Genomic DNA, 17,269 nt, shown 5'->3' on the forward strand with positions numbered 1-17,269 from the left:
TGAGCACGTCGCGTAAAAAAGCGATCGCCCTTCGGCCTTCGCCTTACAAAACCCGGCTGCAATCGGAACCGGGTACAAATCGCACAGCGCAAAGAAGGACAACCGACTCGGACACGAGTGTACTTGTGTAGCTGTAGGTGTTCACATGGCACAGCGCCTACGCGCTACGGCTTTAGCCCTAGGAAAGGACCGGCCGGCGGTGCCTAACCTAACACCAACACAGAGAAGAAAATGCAAGAAATCTTGTAAACTCCCTCCTCTCTCACACAAGAAAAACGTCGCCGTTCGCCCATACACGGAGGGGGGCGCCCGTTTGCGGATGACCTCGAAGCGTTACAACGGGCAAGCGACAGGTCCACGATGTCCGAGGACCCGCAGCAAGACGCCGATCCGTTGTCCAGCTCCATGCGCCGCAGGAAGGAGGCGCGGAAGCTCCCGTTCAGCAAGGTTGGGACGCTGCGCTTTCCGTCGAGCAAGCGGATGCCTGCGCGATGGGTAAAGATTGATCTCAACACCAGGTCTGCCGAGCGGCAGGCCATGGTCGACCGGCTTGCGAGCCTGTCGAGCGAGCAGATCAGCAACCTTTCGAGGCGCTTCTACCCGAGATTCTCCGCGCAGGAGCTGCGGGAGAAGCTGGCGCACCTGACGGCGATGCCGCCCGCACAGTCGTCTCCGGACGGCCAGCTGCTGGGAAAGGCGCTCGAAATTGCCGCCACCAGTGCTCTTCGCGAGCTCGTGTGCGGCGAGCAGTCCATCTGGCAGCTGCCGCCGCCGTCCGCCCTCATCTCGGTCACGGGCGGCGCTGGATCCCTCAACATGACCGACAAGCAGAAGCTTGTCTTTCGGCGCGGGCTGCTGTCCGCGGCTCGCACGACCAACGCGTGGATCATGACGGGCGGCACTAACGCGGGCGTGATGGAGATGGTGGGCCGGATGCTGCAAGAGTCCTCGGTCGAGGTGCCGTGCATCGGCGTCACGTCGTGGGGCGTGGTCGCCGACAAGGAGGAGATGGCCAAGAAGGCCAACGGCCGGGTGCTCGACTACAATGGCAAGACACCGCCCTCGCTACCGCCGCCCTCGCCGCCGCCGCCCTCGCCGCCGCCACCCTCGCCGCCACCCACGCCGCCGCCCTCGCCACCCGCACCGCCCGCACCGCCCACGCCGCCCTCGCCGCCCTCGCCGCCACCATCGTCACCATCGCCGCCGTTTCCGCCACCATCGCCACCATCGTCACCCCCACCGCCGAGCCCTCCCCCCCCTTCACCGCCGCCGTCTCCGCCGCCGTCTCCGCCTCCCTCGCCACCTCCGTCTCCACCATTCCCGCCCTCGCCCCCACCGCCCCTGCCACCTCCTCCGTCGCCACCACCCCCGAGCAGCCCTCCTCCACCTTCTCCGCCACCCCCCTCAGATCGCGGTCGGCGCCATACACGAGCTCAAAGGCTGACCCCACGGGTGCAATGATTGGCGCGCGGCCGTCGGTCGTTATGAGCGACGCGTACCGCCTGTACCCCTCCTCCACGGCGTCATTCATTGGCAAAAAAGACTGGAAGTACGGAGGACGGTTGAGGCTGCCGCGGCGGCCCCACGTCTGGTAGAGGACCGTCGTTGCTCCCGCCTCCTTGATCGCGGCGTCGAGCTGAACGAGCGCCCTGGTCGACGCCTCAAAGTCTTCGTCTTGATCCGTGTAGCAGCACCTGCTCGGGATGTCCGACCGATCCTGCAGGACCACAAAGTCAAAACCACTGGCCAGGGCCACATGGTGACCGGAGCTCGGGGAAGACACCTCCTGCCAGTGGTAGTTGAGACTCGAGCCCCCCTTTGTCAACGCCTGCACGCGGGGCGAGTCGCCGAGGGCGGCGAGGAGTTGAAGTAGCACGCCATTGACGCCGCCATTGTAGTACGTGTACGAGTTGCCCATCATGAGGACCGCAAGCCCAGGGGGCGGCGACGGCGGCAGCGGGGGCAGGCCGAAAGGTGCGCAGCCGCCGCAGACCTCTGGGAATTCCTCCGCCACTTGCTGACATGCGGACGGCTCAGATTTCCCCTCGACGTCCTCCACCCAAGCAATGCGACCGCCACAGGTGGCGCTCTCGGTCGGCGCGGTGGCGACGGTGGCGAGAACGGTGGCCGTGCAAGAGCTGACGCCGCAGCGGCCGACGGGAGGTGGGGGCGCGGAGCACGCCGGCGGCCGCTCCTGGCCGCAGAGCGTCTCGCTCACCCAATACGGCTCGTCCGTCGCAGGATCGACGTTGGCCCCAGTCCTCGATGCGAGGCAGCGTGAGCCCGACTCATGCGTCTCGCTAGGCCTCGCAGGGAAGCTGCAGCATATCGGCTCGCCGAAGCAGAGCTCGCAGCTCGGGTAGTGCGAGGCCGCCGATTGATCGAGGCGGCAGTACCAGGCGTATCCCGGCGAGGCGATTGGTGTTGGTGCCGGCCGCGGCGGTGGCGACGGCGAGGGCGACAGCGAGGGCGACAGCGAGGGCGGTGGCGGTAGTGAGGGCGAGGGCGAGGGCGGTGGCGGTGGTGAGAGCGAGGGCGAGGGCGGTGGCGGTGGTGAGAACGAGGGCGAGGGTGATGGCGAGGGTGAGGGCGAGGGAACGGGTGCGCAAGGGCCACACGGGACAGGGATCTCGTCGGCGACAAACTGCTTCGCCTCGGCGAGAGACAGGGCTCCGCCAGCCGTGGTTTGCTTCCACTCGATCCGAGCTCCGCAGGAGTAGGTGTCGCCATTGGAGTCCGTAGCTGGCACAGACCAGACGTCGTCGCAGCTAGTCGGTGGTGGTGGGCTTGTTGGTGAGACCTGTGCACCGCACGGCCCACACGCGGGGAGTTCGTCCGCGACGAACTGCTTCGCCTCGGCGAGAGACAGGGCTCCGCCAGCCATGGTTTGCTTCCACTCGATCCGAGCTCCGCAGGAGTAGGTGTCGCCATTGGCGTCTGTCGCTGGCAAGTTCCAGACGTCACTGCACGCCAAGGCAGCCACTTGTGTGTCGGTTTTCGTGGCACCATCGACTGCGTTCTGCAAAGAAGAGCGCGCAAGCGGAGTTGTCGCGAGGTGCCACATCTCCTTCAGGAGCCGAGGGCAGCGCGCAAGATGACCTGGCGTGTTCCAAACGTCGCTGCAACCAGTTTGTAGATCCTGATTTGCTGCAGTCGAACCTAGTGCTAGCAAGTGGGACATCTCCATGAGGTGGGCACAGCGCGCGACGGCCGCGAGCACAAATTGCAAAAAAGCGTGTCATAATCAAAAAATAAACTTAACACCGCAGCGCCCCCCCCCCGATGCGCCCGCGACGTCGTCGCGCCCTGGCTGTCGCGTTTCGGCAACGGGCTCGATCCCCTCACCCTGGCCAAGGTGTCGCATTCGGACCCAACCCTGCTCGCGTACTATCAGAATGATGTGTGCGTCGAGGCTGGCAGAGAGCGGCTTCGCTTCGGGCCTTCAGATTGCGGGAGGGCGGCGAGTCTGTGCGAATCGTAGCCACGTGCTGCTACTCGCCCATGTGCACTGACCACCCAGCCTACCTCAAACGAGTCGTGCTTACCTTCCCACAACTCCGTCGTGGCCCCGCCGCCGGCGACGCCGCCCGAAATCCTGATGGTGCAGCAGGAGTGGCCGACCAGCTTCACGCCACTCGCGAGCACCGGCCGCGACCCGTTCAAGGGCCGCGCCTTCAACACGCATTCCGACGCCCTCTTCCTAGCGACGTTTGTCTTCCGTGTCCTCTCGCGGGGTCGCACCGGCGGCCTAGGCAGCACGGTGCAAGGGCTCGTCGAGTCGCTGGGTGGGGTGCACACCTTGGGCCTTCCCAAGGGTCAAGGCTTGGTTGGCCCCACAAAGGGGCAGACGTTGACGCCGCCCCCTCCCGCCGGCGCGGGCCTCACGCCTATTCGCGTGGCGGGTGTGGCGGTACTCGCCATCGGGGTGATACTCAGGGCCCGTGCCCTCAAGACGAGGTAGCCTCCATTGCAAAGAAAGTAAGAAAACAACCCAAGGGAGGTAAGTCTTCACACTCGAGGATGGAGATAGATAGATAGGAAGGCGCGAAGAACGCCAACGAGAGAATTTTCTTCTACTGACTACTGACTACTGTGTTAGTGCCGCCAGTGCGCCAGTCCCGTGCCGATGGCGCGAACTTGTCGTGCCAGTGTGCTGTGATAAAGGCCTTGTATTTCAAGATTCTCCGCGCCGGCGTGTGTGCCAGTCCGCGCCAGTCCGCGCCCTTGTCGTGCCAGTGTGCTGTGAGAGAGGCTTGTACCTTCGAGAATTCTTCTTGAAAAATGCTCGCCGTTGCCAAAACCGTGGTGGCGCTTGTCGCGCTCTCGGCCTCCTCCGTCGCCGCATCGGATATTGCAGCTGCGGGTCGCGGGAGCGTGCTCCGTGCTTCGCGCGGCAGCGACGCGCGAACCGGCGTGGCAGATCTGACGCAGGTGGGATCGGCGCTGCAGCTTCGGGGCGGAGGCAGCACCCTCTCGCGGCTCCTCCCGATCCTGCTCGGCCGACGGCACTGCAAGATCCTGATGCTTGGACTCGACTCGGCCGGAAAGACCACCATCCTCTACCAGCTCAAGCTGGGTGCGCCCTCGCCTCGCCTCGTGATTGCCGCTTCTCGCTCTCGCCTCACAGTCCGCGTGCCTCAGGCGAGCTGGCGGCGACGACGCCGACTCTTGGAGTCAACGTCGAGACCGTCACCTACAAGAACATCGAGTTCATGGTGATGGACATGGGCGGGCAGGACAAAATCCGCGCGCTGTGGTCTCACTACTACGACGGAGCCAACGCACTGATCTTTGTTGTCGACTCGTCCGACGAGGAGCGGCTGGCTGAGGCGAAGGAGGAGCTGCGGAAGCTGCTCGGGGAGGAGGCGGCGGCATAGCGCTAGTAGAGGGCGCCTCGAGCGCGCGCACAGAGGCGCGATACCAAGGGATGATCCCGCTAACACCACTACACCCCGCGACACACCGCCGCACGCCGCCGCACGCTGCCGCACACCGCCACCGCACACCGCCTGCTGCGAGCGCGTCTCGCGGCTGAGCTGCGGAGCCGCGGCGCGCACAGGCGCTCAAGGAGGCGCTGCTGCTCGTCTTTGCGAACAAGCAGGACCTGCCACAGGCGCTGTCGGTGCAGCAGGTAGCCGACACGCTCGAGCTGAGTGCGATCCCGCACCGCAGCTGGTACATCCAGGCGCTCTCCTCGCCCGCCCGCTCCCCCACCCCGTGCGACCCAGCGGCGAGCCTTCTCCGCCCAGCCGCCTCCTGCGCCGGCGACGTCAGCGCCGCCCCTCACTGCTAGGCGTGCTCCGCCACCACCGGCGCCGGCATTAGCGACGGGCTGGACTGGCTCGCCAAGAAGCTCGCGGCGCAAGAGAGGACATGAGGTCAGCGCGCGGGGCTCGAGGATGCGGCTTTTGTCGCTCAGCCTGCAGGCGGCATTGAGGCGTCGCAGAGAGACGGCCGTTGAGCGGTCGCTGTCTCAGACTCTGACGCCACATAACGTACGTGTTCACACGCGCTATAAACACCGCGATTACGCGTTCGTGCTTCGTGGTCTAAAACGACACACGAGATATCGACTCCATTGGCGCGCACGGGGCAGATTACCGCAGAGTCAGAGAAGAGTGGGAGTGGTCCACGTCCAGAGATCTTTGCTCCGTGGAACTTGCTCCGTGGTTTGCGGCTCGCGCCTCGCGCCTTGCACTGTACTTGCTCGCTCATTGGGCCTCTAGCTCTACGCCGACCCCCGCGCAGGAAACTCTTTTGAGGCGCCCGTCGATTAATTGCCGGCTCCCTGACGTTACCCTTACTTGAGCACTTGAGCACTTTGATAGGGTCGATTCCGCATGGTACGACGGGACCCCTCGATCGTCTCGCCCTCCCTCACTCTGCACACTGGTGTGTTCATTTGGGGGGGGCATAACAAACATGGTACAGGATCGAGGTGCACGCTGCCAAAGCAGTGTCGTCCCCCTTCTCCCCGACGGCGATGGCGGTGTGACCGATCGAGCTACAAGAGCGCGAGCTTGGTCAGCATGATCAGGAGTGGTCAGGCGCACTACCTCACTGGGCCTGAGATCACCACACGACGCGTCCATCACCTTCCGGGTTTGTGTGGGTTCGAACCACTCCGGGATGGGCAAGCCCATAACTTGAGAGAGATGATTAATTGTCAAAATTCCTGTTGTGCAAGAGCGGAGAGGGCTCGGACGGGGCGCGTGGCGGGAGAGGGCAGGGAATGGGCGCGGGGGAGGGGATGGGGGGCTCAGCCGTGCAAAAAGCATTAATTAATAATATTGATAAAGAATTATTGCTCGGCCGTTCATGAAGTGTCTCGATCTGGAGGAGACGGGTCAACCCCGTGAGGACCAGTTCACGTTCACATTGTCGTAGCCGGAGAGGATGTTGACCTTTAGCTCTTGGAGCCAACCTTTCGCTTGGTTTTTCCCCATCGTGCAGGCCGGTTGCTCTCTCTCTCTCTCCCTCCCTCTCCCCCTCCCCCCTCTGCTTCTCCTCGTCTCGCCCTCTCCTCCTCTAGAGGGGGCACGCCAGAGGAGGGCTCCTGGGACGTGGAGACGCGAGCGGTGCAATCTCCCGCCCTCGCCCCACACTACGACGCCGCGTAACCCGCGACGGACGGGGTGGCGACGGCCCCACCCCTCTCGTCGAGACCTGCCCCTCGTCCTCCCCTAGCGGGTGAGCTGGTCGGCCGACCACGCGTCGTCGACGGGGCGATGATGGCCCGCTTCTCCAACGCCTGGATCGGCTACTACCAGAGAAGCCCGCGACCATGCTCCTCACCCTCTGAGCCCAGGTCCCCGTCTCCGTGGGAGGCCGCCGGCGCGGCGCGCAGGGCCGGAGGCCGCGTCTGGGTAGTCCGGTGGCGCGCCCCTGGTCTGGCTGCGGCCGCGCCAAAAGTTTGCGCACCATTTACCGTGTTGGCGGAGGGTGCGACGCTGGCGGCCCGGGCGTGAGTGGCTCTCCCCCAGCGTACCGGTTGCGCCGCGTTCTCGGAGTGCAGTCGGTAACCGCACATCCAGGGCCGGGGGGCTGAGAAGCACACCCAGCGGGCCGGATGATTGGCATCGGGTTGAGGGCGAGGTCGTTTTCACTTGGAGCACTTGGACTGCAGTCATTAACCGCACATCCAGGGCCGGGGAGCAAGAATGGAAGGTTGTAGTTGTAAATTCTTGAATCGGCCGAATTTTCGCGCTGTCGGATGCGCCTGCTGCGCGTCCTGCTCCTCTGCGGCTGCCTCCTCGCCTCAGAGGCGGAGGAGACTGCAGTGGAGAGGAAGGCCGAAAAGCTGCTGCAGCGTGCCCTCCAGATCACAAAGGGTCGGGGCGGCGAAGCTGCTGTCGGGTTCGGGTGCGGCTTCGCAGCGGGGTTTGCGTGCAAGCAGGTTCAGGCGATGGCGACGAAGGCCGTTTTCGCCGCGGGCATACTAACCGCCGGTGCATACTACAAGGGCTACCTCAAAGACGAGCAGCTAGACCACTTCAAGTCCAAGGTGGAGGGCGCGGTGGAGGACGCGACGGCGATGCTGCCACGCTTCCTAAAGCTGGCCGACATCGACGGGGATGACAAGATCACCGCCGCCGACGGTAAGATGGCGCTCTCCAAGGCGCGACACTGCACGTTTTCACGCCACACACGGCTTGCCGCGCCACACAGCAAATGGCGTCATGCACCGCACCAATACCGCGTGGCCCACGCCCTCAATACCGCGCCGTTAGGTCGCGCCGTTTGCGCAGAAGCACGCGGGGTTCTCGGGCGGCCTCGCCGGCGGCTTGCTCGCCGGCTATCAGATCGGGTGATGCGAGGAAGCAGGACGACCCGGGGTGGACGCCGCCATCTCATAAGAAAAGAGAAGACACTGTGGAGAGAAGACCCAGAGAACCACCAGAGAAAGAATGCTCACAGCCGCATGCGCGTGTGGGCGCTGGGAGAGGGCAAGACGGTATAGCGCGCAGGAGAGCTTGTAAAGTCGGGATGTGAGCGTGCGTAGCGCGTACCGCACGGTTTGCCGCTGTCCGGGCGGTCGTCTCCGGTCTCGCGTGCCCCGGGGCACGGGCGTGCGCGGCTTCGTGGGCTTGCGGTGCCGCTGCCTGGTTTATGGTGGCCGATTGTCTCAGGAGTTGTGGCTGCGGCAGCCGAGCGTACGTGTACTCAGACGGGACGGGCTCTCTCCCTCTCTCTCCGCTCTGCGGATAAAAACTAAAAGTTTTCGCAGCCCGGACCGGCGCTACATGGATCATGGTGGTCGGCCCACGGCTCTACAGGCCGGGGCTTCCAGCTGCTGCGAATGTGAGCCAGCCTGGGCCGCCTCCGTTCACGAGCACGTCTTCGATTGTCTTCCACAGGACGGTGAAGAGTGCCGCCTGCAGCGCGTTGACCAGCAGCCGCGTGCCCAGCCCGCGCACGAAGAGCGCTGCCCAGCCGTCCTCGTCGACGATCTCGCGCGCCTGCGAGAAGGGTTCGAGAGGGTTCAGAGAGGGGACGGACTCCGTCCTCGTCGACGAGTCTCCGACGCGCCGCGTCGAGGTACGAGGTCGAGTTGGCCGCCGTCTGCCGGCGCGTCTTGAGCACGCGCAGAGAGTTCGAGGTGCAGTCTGACACACACGAGGCGGCGACGCCTACCCGCCCATGCGTTGTCGCTGGTCATGAACCAGGCGCCGTCCGAGACGCACCGGGGGGGGGGGGGGGGTAGCGGCACCGAGCAGCGCGGAGCGGCAGAGGCGCAAGGCGACCTCGCCCTCGGGGGAGGCGGGCAGCCGCTCGTCGAGCGCGTTGTAGGTGAGGAACCTGCCCGGAGCAGGGGAGTGTGCTTCGCATCGGGAGAGGAGAGGGGCGAGGGCGAGGTCTCCCAGGTGAGGGGGGGGGAGGCTGTGTGTGTGTGTGTGTGTGTGTGTGTGTGTGTGTGTGTGTGTATGTGTGTGTGTGTGTGTGTGTGTGTGTGTGTGTGTGTGTGTGTGTGTGTGTCTGTCTGTCTGTCTCGCAGCTGGAGGGGGAAGCTTGCCATGGGTACGAGCCACCACGCCTCCCCATACCTCCCCATACCTCCCCACATCTCCTCATATCTAGGAGCTTGCCATGGGTACGAGCCGACGAAGGATGCGGCCGCCGAAGCGAGCGCACCTGTGCCGGGGCGATTTGCGAGTGACTGTCTGCGTAGCGGAGAGAGAGACTCGCGGACGCGCGCGAGGCGGCAATATCCGCGTGGCGCGCCGCAGAGTGCACGTACACGTGGCGTGCGGGGTGTGCGCGGGCGGGGCTCGCTGGGCGTGGGGCGAAAGGGGTGTGCGCGCGCCCTGGAACAAGACGCCGGCGCCTACAGGAAGGTTCCAGGACCTGTCTTGGAGAGGTCTTGGAAGGGCGGGCCCTGAAAGAGGCGCCGGCGCCCTCGGCGCGGAACTTTGCGAGCAGCAGGTCGTACGCCTCCTCGCCGCGCACCTGCACGTCGACATGTCACGGACGCGTCTCGGACGTGTCTCGGAAGTGTCGCGTGTCGCCCACCGCCTATCGACTTGCGATGGTCGGACTCCGCCTCGCCGCCGCGCGCCTGCAGCGTGCTCTTGAGCGTGTCGACCGGAGTGAGGCCGATCCTCCAGACCGACGCAGCGCCTACCCTCGCGGGTCATCTCGGGTGAGCTCGGCTCCCGTCTCGTCGGGCCGATCCTGCAGAGCCCACGCCGCGCCCGACGCGATCGCAGTCCTCACGGCGACCGGCAGCGCCGCCGTGGCGCCTGTCCCGGAGGCTCGTGTCGGGGAGAAGAGAGAGCTGTGCGCGCTCGGGGCTGGTCTAGATGGGCGAGGGTGTGAGCCCTGGAGGCCCTGAGGATGGGGGAGGGCCCCCGTGAGCAGAGAGGGGGGGGGGTGTAGTGGTGGACAGCAGCAGCGCACGTGATCGGCTCTTCCGTGTGCCTCGCTGCTCCAGCTGGGTCGGGTGGGTCCTGCTTCTTGGGGACCGAGCCCTGCCTCTCTGCGCGATCTCGGCCAGACCTCGACCAGATCTCGGCCAGACCTCGGCCAGATCTCGGCCAGACCTCGGCCAGATCTCGGCCAGACCTCGGCCAGATCTCGGCCAGATCTCGGCTAGACCTCGCCGCCAAAGACGCTCGGGTCGGCCAGGAGCAGGAGGACGCCGGTGTTAGCGGCGGTGTCGCCTGACCAAGAATGCGCGGTGGTGATAGCGAGAGAGGAGCAGGCCGCTGCCGGCAGTGGTGTCGCCGAAGCGAGTGAGCGGCGTCTGCAGTAGCGCAAAGGGGAGGCCGCGGTACAGCCGCCTCACGCCGCCGCCCAACGTGCCGCCGCCCTCGGCGTACACGCGCCGCAGCGCCTCGGACGTGGAGATGCTCTCGGCCTGCCGCATCCAGACCCAAACTCAGTGGCGTCTTTCGTGTTGTCCGCTCACTAGAATGCAGGGCTCTGTTCGGCATCTTCGGCTCTGCCGACGCGTACTGGTAGTTCATGACGGTTCGGAGCCACATGAGCGTGAGCACCTGCGCCACGCTCGCGAGCGCTCCGCTCACGCCGCCGCCGAGCGCCCGCTTCGCAGCCTTCTCCCACACGTCGCCGTACGCCGGCGCAGCCTCCGAGGCTGCAGCCGCCACAGCGGTCGTGTCGACGGAACCAAAGGCGGGCGGAGCGACAAGGAGCGCAAGCGCGATCGCGCCGGCGCCGCCGATGAGCAAGAGCGGCCTAGCTGGCGTTGAGGGTGCTCGGAGCACATCTCCAGCCATTCCCGTGGCCTGTGTGGAAGGCGCTGTGAGCACATCCCTGCCCAATCCGCCACGTCCGATCGCCGCCTGCGGCTGCGAGCCCGTTGCCGGTCCAGTTGCCAGTGGCTTCGGCGCGGTCAGGCCAGCGGCGGCCGGAAATGAAATCGCGAATGTGGTGTGCAACAGCAAGAGCGTCTGGCACATCGCTCACGCACGCTCGTCCTGCACGCTCGTCCTGCCGCGAGGGAAATGTCCAGTCACTACCCGGGTACTCGAGTGCGGACCCGCCAGTACGGTACTCCCTCCAAAAACGGTGATGCGTGTGTGTGTAAACGGTATGGTGGGTGGAGTGCTCTCTACTGCCGCGGCGCCCCTGCCCGGCGGCCGCGCGCTTGGTGCCGACGTCGACCGGCTGCTCTCGCGGTGCCGAGACGTGCTGCTTTGGTCACGTCTCGCGCGCTGCGAGGTGTCTTTTGGCATGTGAGCGCTCGCCAGAGACGCCAAGATGATTGCCTTCCATGTCTGCGGCCGTGGGCGTGCGGGCGGGCCCGCCGGGGTGGGCGAAGCTCCGAGCGGGTCTTCGAGCTCGCCGCCCGCGACGAGCCAGCATGGCTCGTCTCCACCATAGCTCGCGGTCTCCACTTCTCCACAAATTGAAGTGGAACGAAAAAGGGGGGGTGGGGGGGTGGGGGGGCCCATTTTGCAAACCTCTCACATATCCTGCGCAACTTGCGCTGGACCCTTCCACTTGCTACTGCGCTGGACCCTTCCACTACCCCACGCATTTTTTATAACCGGGTATTAAAACAACGCCTGCCAGCTTCGATGCCTGTCAGTATGCACAAAGACCGCAGGGCGGGGACCTGTTCCTTTTTACCCATCTCCTAGTAGAGGTGTCCGTTTTATTTATTTATTTATTTATTGCCTGTCAGTTTGTATACTTCTCGACCAGGCAGCGAGACAGCAAGCATGGCTGAGCAGCCCCTCACTGCTACGGACGCAGTGTGGTCCTCCGATGATCTCCGCAAACACATCTTCAAGTTGCGTTGGCAAGGCATGCAAAGTTTCGAGCCTTGGCGGTACCGGAAGACCACAATGCGTTGTGTCTCAGTGGCCAATAAACATTGGTGGGGGCCAGAGAAAATCAAACAAACGTGATGTAACGCGAGTTAGAGGAAACTGTCCGCCTGACACCAACTATTAGCACTACCACTAATATCAGTACCCTACAAATTTCGCCAAACTACCTCACCACCTTCACCTCAAGCACCGTGAAGTGACCGCTCGATCTCCTGACAGAAACCAGGAAACTCCCGACGCTCGCCCAGCCTGTGGCGGAAGAAATCGTAGGCGAAGTGCTTGCAGTTCTTGCCGAAGAAGTTGTAGCCATACGCTTCCTGCTCCCTGAGAAAGCTGGCAACGTCGCGTAGCGTCACCCTCCCGGCGGGAAACTGGTCGTGGTGGAAATAGCGGCCCTCACGTTCATCGTCGTTCTTACTGAGGACGCGTTTGCACTCCACACCGCTGCCGCCGTTGCCCTTCTGTCCTTTCGCCCCACGCTCGATACGAAAGTTGATGTACAGGCCCTCGCCCGTGGTAGGATGCTCCGCCTTCGCCCATACTCGAAGAGCAAAATGGGAGATCCAGTGGCGGACGTGCACTTGGCCAAAGGTGAAGAACCAACCCACCCCTTGGAGGAATTCCGTCGCGTTAACACCTCCACCTTTCTCGAGATGAGTGCACAAAACGGTGACGCCCTGGATGGGGAGATCCAGCAGAGCGTCGGAGGCGTCGGAGTCCAGCAGAGAATCGGCGGAAAACTGGTCAACCCATCGGTCCAGGACGGCTGCGCGGTCTTCGGAAAGGACCGCCCCCCGTGGATCGCCCCCCGTCGAGGTGTACCGCGTGAACTCCATCGGTGTCTCGAGTCCTGTCCAGGACTGCGCGCGAAAGATAGCCGTTACGTCTCACGACACTGGCAGCTGTCTGTTTTCTTTCTTTCTGGGCACGGGCTGTCGGTTTCTTTCTTTCTGGGCACGGGACTCCCATAATCATCCCACCTATAGCCCGCCACAACGACCCCTGGAATTGCGACTCGCCGCTTTCCTCCCGCTGTGATCCTGTGTGAGCTCTGTGTCTTGAGAGAGAGATTTTTAAAGACCAACAAGAAATCACGATTCTCTCTCTTGTCTTGATTTGCCAACAACACACCTAAAACCTATAGCTGCTTTTATAGCCGCGGGTGCTGGTGGCGGTGATGGAGGTGGGCGAGAGGGGGTGGAGGCGGGGATGGCGGCGAAGCGCGAAGGTGACGGTGGCGGTGGCGGTGGCGGAGGCGAAGGAGGCGAGGGAGGCGGCGAGGGAGGAGGGAAGGGCGGAGGTACTGGTGGCGGTGCGCGGTGGCGGGGTCTCGGGAGATGAAGGAGGAGGCGGGGGCGAGGGTGGCGGGCGGCAGTGAGGGCGCGTCATGCGTCATCATCTATCTCCTATCTAGCGTCCACCCGTCAATGCACCGTCCGGACGGTACGGTGCTCCGGTGCCGGCGTGTGTCCATGAACTGTTTTTTTGTTTCTTCTTACTTCTCAGGGGTGATTCAAAATACAAAGGGTCGCATGGGGGCCCACGGGCTCGTCGGACCCTCGTCGCCGGGCGCCGCTTTTCTGCCCGCCGCCTTTGTGCGCCCGCTGCTCGTGCACCCTCTACGTACCACGCCAAAATGGGTTGCGGAACCTCCACACCTTGCATTCAGCGGAGCGCATTCGGCGTCAGCGGCCTCGCGACCATCCAGGTACCCCGTCGCACCTGCTGCAAAACACCCGCACCCGCTCCCTCGCGCCACACGCACGCGCCGACTTTGGACTTGCCGGCACCCTGTCACCTGGACCTTCGCCTAACCCTAACGCTAACCCCAATCCTCTCCCTCTCCCTCCCCCTCCCCCTCCACAGATTCCAGAGGGCGCCACGACCGAGTTCACGAGGCACTACCTCCGCCCGGTCGTGTGCCCGGATAAGCTCAAGATCTTCAAGGGAGGGCTGTGCATCGACGACCCGAACTTCATCGGTGGGAAATCACAGATGCTCAAGTGGTGTGACATCTTCAACATGTCTTTCGAGCGACACGAGATCAAGGGCTACTTCAAATTCGTCGCGGTCGTGGCTGACAAGCGCGGCAGCCACTCGCTGCAGGAGTTCTCCTTTTGCCTCTGCAAAAGCGACCTCAACGCGGTGCGCGAGGCCATTATGGGCACCAACCTCTGCGAGTACTCCGAGTTCAGCCTCGGCCCCAAGTTCGTCCCGCAGCGCATGATCACGCGCACGAACGGCATCGAGATGACAGATGGCGGGATCCTCAACTTCAAGTCCGAGTTTCACGCCTTCAGGAACATTCACAACTTTGCCTGCAGCACGGGGGTCATGTCTGGCACCATCACGTGAGCTTAGTCGTGGTACGCCGCTTTCACGGCCGCGTCGCCTCACTGCCGCGTGCTGTACACAGGTACGACGTGACGCACCTCGACGTTAAGGCGGCGCAGCAACTCGCGAAGAAGAAGCAGGCGGCCAAGAAGGGCGGGCAGAAGCAGGTGAAGAAGGTCAAATTCCAACTTTCGAAGGGCAAGGTAAGCAGCCTCTGCTACCCCCCCCCCCCCCCGCCCGCCCGCCCGCCCGCCCGCCCGCCCGCCCGCCGCCGCCGCCGCCGCCGCCCTTGGCGCCGCAGCCTCCCTCGCTATCGCCGCCCAACCCCAGCCCCCCGCCGCCGCCGGCTCTTATGCCGCCTACCACGTCACCACCAGGTGAAAGAGACCAAGCAGGAGATCATGAGCCACATGATGGTTTGAACGAGCGGCTGCTAGCGCTACGGGACTCTTCGATATAGTCCTCGTAATGCTATTGTGTGTTCAGTGCGAGAAATCCGATGTCATGTTAAACACGGTCTCTTCGTTGCGAGAAGCCGTAATTTTCGATTGGACACCGGACGCGAGCGATGTCGGCGTTCCGTAGTGAGAGAGGACGGGCGGGGGTTCGAGGCGTCCGCCGGTGGTCCGCTCTCCGACGCTCGGTCCGCGCTGCGGAGCGCGTGCAGGACCAGGAGCGGGCGTGTGCACAAGAGGGCCCCGGCGCCGCGTCCGCGTGGCACGCCGCGGTGGGAGCTGGCGAGGCAGACATCGCGAAAAAGAATTTGTGCTGCCCACCTCGACTGGCGACTGCCGCACGCACGGTATATTCACATCGCCCTCGTGTTCATCCCGATCGACGACTCCCTACCTCTCCGGGTTGTCTGTCGGCTCCCGCAGCAACTCCGCGCGCGGAAGCTCGCCCAGCGCCATGCTGGTCACACTCAGCGCCGTCGCCGTCCTTGAAGACGGACCCATCCGACCCCCTCACCCCCTCCACCCTCGCCCACGACGGCGTCGGCGCCTCGAACCTCAGCCCGAGCTCCGGGAACGCGTACCTCCACGAGTGCAGCCAGATCGCCCCGCACACCCTCGGACCGCCCACCGCCTCTCCCCCCTCGGCCGCAGCGGCGAGCAGATCGCGCGCAAAGGCGCAGGCCTCGCACCCAGCGACGAAACCGGCGCGCAGCAGCCGCGCGAGGGCGGGCGGTGGAACAGGCAGGCCGAAGGCGGAGGGCGGCGCGTGCACCTAGCGATGCCAGACGTCGCCGTCCGACTCCCAGAGAGAGGCTGTCAGAGATGCCGGGCTGGCAGCCACTGCCAAGTGCTGTCGCGGGGGGTCACTGTCAGACGGTCCGATTGCGGTGGCAGGGCTCAGAGGCGGCGCCCCACCTCCGCACCGCCGTACCGCGTGTCGTTCGCGATTGGTAGGCCGGCGTGCTGCAGATGGCAGCGGATCTGGTGCTTGCGCCCCGTGACAATGCGCAGAACGACCACCGCCGTCTCGTCGCCGCCGCCGCCTTTTCGCCCGCCGCCGCCGCCGCTGGCGACCCACCCCCAGCACTCCTCGACGACGGTCGTCGCCTCCTTCCCCTCGCCTATCCCGACGACCGCGCCGAGGCACCTGATCACGGCAGAAGCTGTGAGGAGACGCGGTTCATACCTCGCCTCGCCCGACATGAGCTCGAAGCACCGGCCGCTATCAAACGCGAGCGGGGCGTCGATCGTCAGAGGCAGCGGCGGGAACGCGGCTCTGCCCCCTACGCAGCGCACGCGCGCCAGATACCGCTTCTCCACCCGTCGCGCCGCGATATGCCGCTGCAGCCGCCTCACGTCGGCGCTGGTGCGGCCGCAGCACACGAGACCCGACACCGGCGCATCGAGCCGGTGAGCCGGCTTCGGAAGCGGCGGCAGCGGGGAGGCTGCGCCGCCGCCGCCTGCGCAGAAGTGCTCGGCGAGCAGCCCGGTCAGCGAGTTGGCCACGCGCCCTGCGTCCGGGTTGGCGAGCACATCGACGCCGGCGGGCTTGTTGACTACGACAAAATGCTCGTCCTCGAACACGATCTCGAGAGGCGGCTGTGCCGCGATCGATTGCTCGTGGTAGTGGAAGCGGCCGACAAGCACCGTGTCGGGGCCGACCTTGTCGCTTGCGGCGACGCCAGGGAGCCGGCCCGACTCCAGCTGATGGATCCACCACTGGTACGATGGCAGCGCAATCCTCCTGTGGACGCCAGCGTCCGCGCCCCTCGCATCCTCAAAGGAGCCGAGCAAGAGCAACCCGCGCCCGATGGTCACGTCCACTTCTCCCTGCGGCAGCTTCCCGCCAGAGAAGAGCTTGCGGCCGATCGGCAGCGACACACCCACCCACCGCGGCGCGACGACGCGGATTCCAGCCGTCGTCACCGACTGCACCGCCGCTGGATCGGCGTCTGCTACGAGCGTCGACATCGCGTCGCGCCGTACCCACAGCCACCCGCTTCACGGCCGGCCGCGGACTTGGAGGTTTCGCGCCGGCCGACCCCAGGAGGGGCGAGGGGGGGGGGACCTCGCCGTTGTTGATGGGGGGGGGGGGATGCACTCATTGAGCAGCGGAGGTGTGCCGAGGGGGGCCGGAAGCGGTAGGTCGTCGTCGCCCGGCGCTGCTTGCAGCACCATGGCGATGGCGCTAAGAGGTGGTTCCTCTTTTCCGCGCCCCCCCCGCAAGGCGCGCGATACACACTCTAGGATCCCTACTGTGTCAAGGCGTGTGGTACGGGGGGCGAGACCCCAAACGGGTCCTCGGAGAGGGTACCCAGGGTGGGCGCAACGGCAAAGAAAAGAAAAACCACGTTCGATACCGTACCGAGTGTATATGGCGCGGGTGTGCGCGCCGTCCACGAAACCGACAGAAACACACCTTCGCACACATGGACATGCTCACATGCTGATGCTGTTACCTATGCTGCTACCGTACGTCAGTGGGGAGGCTCATGGCATGCTGTAGAGGGAGGCTCATGGCACACTCGTATATGCTCTCGTCGCCCGCGCCGGGACCTGCTCGGGCGACTCCTTGCTGGGCGAGGCCCTGTCCGCGGCCCTTCAGGCGGCTTGCTTGGCGAGGTACTGGAGGCCGAGGGCTGTCCCGACGGTGTAGGCGATGGCCTCGGCGCCCGCCTTGTCGGC

General features: G+C 64.9%; 6 protein-coding genes across 6 annotated transcripts; 4 read left to right on the plus strand and 2 right to left on the minus strand.

Annotated features, from left to right (window-relative positions):
- Window positions 1-360: 360 nt before the first annotated feature.
- On the plus strand, window positions 361-1,444 carry EMIHUDRAFT_198565 (hypothetical protein; the record flags this gene model as incomplete). The annotated part of the gene is made up of 2 exons (XM_005759591.1): window positions 361-1,032; window positions 1,409-1,444. The coding sequence occupies 2 exons, from the start codon at window positions 361-363 to the stop codon at window positions 1,442-1,444; spliced, it is 708 nt and encodes a 235-aa protein (XP_005759648.1).
- A 2,154-nt stretch (window positions 1,445-3,598) lies between these two features.
- EMIHUDRAFT_198567 (hypothetical protein) lies at window positions 3,599-3,961 on the plus strand (the record flags this gene model as incomplete). The annotated part of the gene is made up of 1 exon (XM_005759592.1): window positions 3,599-3,961. The coding sequence occupies one exon, from the start codon at window positions 3,599-3,601 to the stop codon at window positions 3,959-3,961; it is 363 nt and encodes a 120-aa protein (XP_005759649.1).
- Window positions 3,962-4,281: 320 nt separating this feature from the next.
- Window positions 4,282-5,569, plus strand: Arf5-1 (ADP-ribosylation factor; the record flags this gene model as incomplete). Its single annotated transcript, XM_005759727.1, has 4 exons — window positions 4,282-4,576; window positions 4,642-4,865; window positions 5,060-5,185; window positions 5,294-5,569. The coding sequence occupies 4 exons, from the start codon at window positions 4,282-4,284 to the stop codon at window positions 5,375-5,377; spliced, it is 729 nt and encodes a 242-aa protein (XP_005759784.1). The 3' UTR covers window positions 5,378-5,569.
- Window positions 5,570-7,213: 1,644 nt separating this feature from the next.
- Window positions 7,214-8,182, plus strand: EMIHUDRAFT_461882 (hypothetical protein; the record flags this gene model as incomplete). Its single annotated transcript, XM_005759593.1, has 2 exons — window positions 7,214-7,699; window positions 7,731-8,182. The coding sequence occupies 2 exons, from the start codon at window positions 7,214-7,216 to the stop codon at window positions 7,809-7,811; spliced, it is 567 nt and encodes a 188-aa protein (XP_005759650.1). The 3' UTR covers window positions 7,812-8,182.
- On the minus strand, window positions 8,183-10,736 carry EMIHUDRAFT_461883 (hypothetical protein; the record flags this gene model as incomplete). Its single annotated transcript, XM_005759594.1, has 6 exons — window positions 8,183-8,459; window positions 8,530-8,630; window positions 8,711-8,799; window positions 9,045-9,132; window positions 9,511-9,618; window positions 10,409-10,736. The coding sequence occupies 6 exons, from the start codon at window positions 10,734-10,736 to the stop codon at window positions 8,271-8,273; spliced, it is 903 nt and encodes a 300-aa protein (XP_005759651.1). The 3' UTR covers window positions 8,183-8,270.
- A 4,238-nt stretch (window positions 10,737-14,974) lies between these two features.
- Window positions 14,975-16,555, minus strand: EMIHUDRAFT_198574 (hypothetical protein; the record flags this gene model as incomplete). Its single annotated transcript, XM_005759595.1, has 4 exons — window positions 14,975-15,068; window positions 15,139-15,165; window positions 15,663-15,731; window positions 15,801-16,555. The coding sequence occupies 4 exons, from the start codon at window positions 16,553-16,555 to the stop codon at window positions 14,975-14,977; spliced, it is 945 nt and encodes a 314-aa protein (XP_005759652.1).
- Window positions 16,556-17,269: the final 714 nt, after the last annotated feature.

This window comes from Emiliania huxleyi (genome assembly GCF_000372725.1).
Source record: "Emiliania huxleyi CCMP1516 unplaced genomic scaffold EMIHUscaffold_8, whole genome shotgun sequence".
Classification (NCBI taxonomy): Eukaryota; Haptophyta; order Isochrysidales; family Noelaerhabdaceae; genus Emiliania; species Emiliania huxleyi.